This window comes from Seriola lalandi, unplaced genomic scaffold, assembly GCF_002814215.2.
Source record: "Seriola lalandi dorsalis isolate HSWRI2012SDOR001 ecotype SW California unplaced genomic scaffold, Sedor1 jcf7180002001845, whole genome shotgun sequence".
NCBI lineage: Eukaryota > Metazoa > Chordata > Actinopteri > Carangiformes > Carangidae > Seriola > Seriola lalandi.
The window spans coordinates 1-1,726 of record NW_019472501.1 but is presented as its reverse complement, the minus strand read 5'-3'; the positions used below and the strand labels follow the sequence as shown (position 1 = coordinate 1,726).

Sequence of the window (1,726 nt, the reverse complement as noted above, 5' to 3'; positions counted from 1 at the left end):
CCACCCTCTATGTCCAACTGCACCGCTCACCTGTCTCTTCTATGTAACTGCTGCTTTTGAAGGTTGAGTCCAAATGAAAAGTTCTTGATTAAAAGAAAAAGTCAAAGGTCACAGTCTGACAATGTTAAACTACAACTCCCAGAGAGCACTGCTGTAAGGACCGCCCAATCAGAGAGCTTCAGGCTGTGTTGTCAGGTGAAATTAGAAGTTGGTCTCTGTAGAACCTGTTGATTAGATCAGGGGTCACCTTCCAGGTAGCACATGACCCGACTCCTGTCCCTGCAGTTGGGGAGTCAACAGGGTGAGAGTGGGGGGACAACAGGGTGGGGGGCAGACAGGGTGAGGACCCCATGTAATTGATTGGGGCTGTTCCCCTCCCACACAAGGGACCCCTGGTGTCCCTGGTGCAGGTGAAGTGACACGATTCCAAAAATGGCTGTTCATCAGGTTTAGTCTTGCCCCTCCTCTGGGACCTGGGAGCCTTGGTGACCGTAACCCAGGACAACCTGTCCACACAAACCCCTTCCACCCTCTGGTGCTCTTTGGATCATCACTGCTTCCTGTATCTCTGCTTCTGATTGGCTCTTGTCTGGTTCAGGGTCAGCGGCTGGTTGTTGTTGATCACTGATAAATCCTGGATCAGTTCTGACAGAGTTCAGATGCTGATTGGCTGTGTCTCCACAGGAAAGGTGGCCAAGACTGCTGGGTGTTATAGTATTCAGACCCTGGTTTGTCAGCAGAGAGGGGGCGGGTCTTCACTGTCACTGACTGTCCTTTGTCTGTCAGTATGTTTGATGTAGGAGGACAGAGGGACGAGCGCAGGAAGTGGATCCAGTGCTTCAACGGTGAGAAAACAAACAGACACATTGAAGAAGGTGAGAGGAGGTGTCCTGAGATCAGTGTGTTTGTCTTCTCTGTTCAGATGTGACGGCCATCATCTTCGTTGCAGCCAGCAGCAGCTACAACATGGTGATCAGAGAGGACAACTCCACCAACCGGCTTCGAGAGTCCCTAGATCTCTTCAGATCCATCTGGACCAACAGGTTCTTCACTTCACCCTCTGTGCTCTGTGATTGGCTGTACTTAACCCCCTCTGTGCTCTCATTGGCTGAGGTTAACCCTCTCTGTGCTGTGATTGGCTGTAGTTAACCCTCTATGCTGTGTGATTGGCTGTCGTTAACCCTCTCTGTGCTCTGATTGGCTGCAGGTTTCTGAAGACCATCTCAGTGATCTTGTTCCTAAACAAACAGGATGTGCTGGCTGACAAGATTCTGGCTGGAAAATCTAAACTGGAGGATTATTTCCCAGAATACAATAACTACCAGGTCCCTGTTGATGGTACGATACAGATACTATATTTACACACAGAGGTGTTGTACTGAAGTACAGTTTGAGGTTTTGGTACTAGAGTATTTCCATTTTCTGCTCCTTTATACTTCTGCTTGACAACATTTATTACAGCTGTAGTTACATAAGAAAACGTGATGATCAAACTGTGATTTTTCCTCTTTCCTCTGTATGAGTTTTGACTGAAGTAAAAGAAGTGATGACCTCTGACCTCTGTGTATAAAAACATGTCGATGTGTTTCCAGCTGTTCCAGATGCTGATGAAGACCCCAGAGTGACCCGAGCCAAGTTCTTCATCAGGGACGAGTTTCTGGTAAAAAAAAAAAGTTTCCAGTCTTGCTCATGATAATGCAGTAATCATCATCATCATCATCATCAT

General features: G+C 47.5%; 1 protein-coding gene across 1 annotated transcript; it reads left to right on the top strand.

Annotated features, from left to right (window-relative positions):
- Positions 1 to 368: 368 nt before the first annotated feature.
- Positions 369 to 1,660, top strand: LOC111664870 (guanine nucleotide-binding protein G(olf) subunit alpha-like; the record flags this gene model as incomplete). Its single annotated transcript, XM_023419673.2, has 4 exons — positions 369 to 845; positions 923 to 1,043; positions 1,208 to 1,338; positions 1,593 to 1,660. Coding segments are annotated over exons 1-4 (378 nt in total), but the record flags the coding sequence as incomplete, so codon positions are not given.
- Between the last annotated feature and the right edge of the window lie 66 nt (positions 1,661 to 1,726).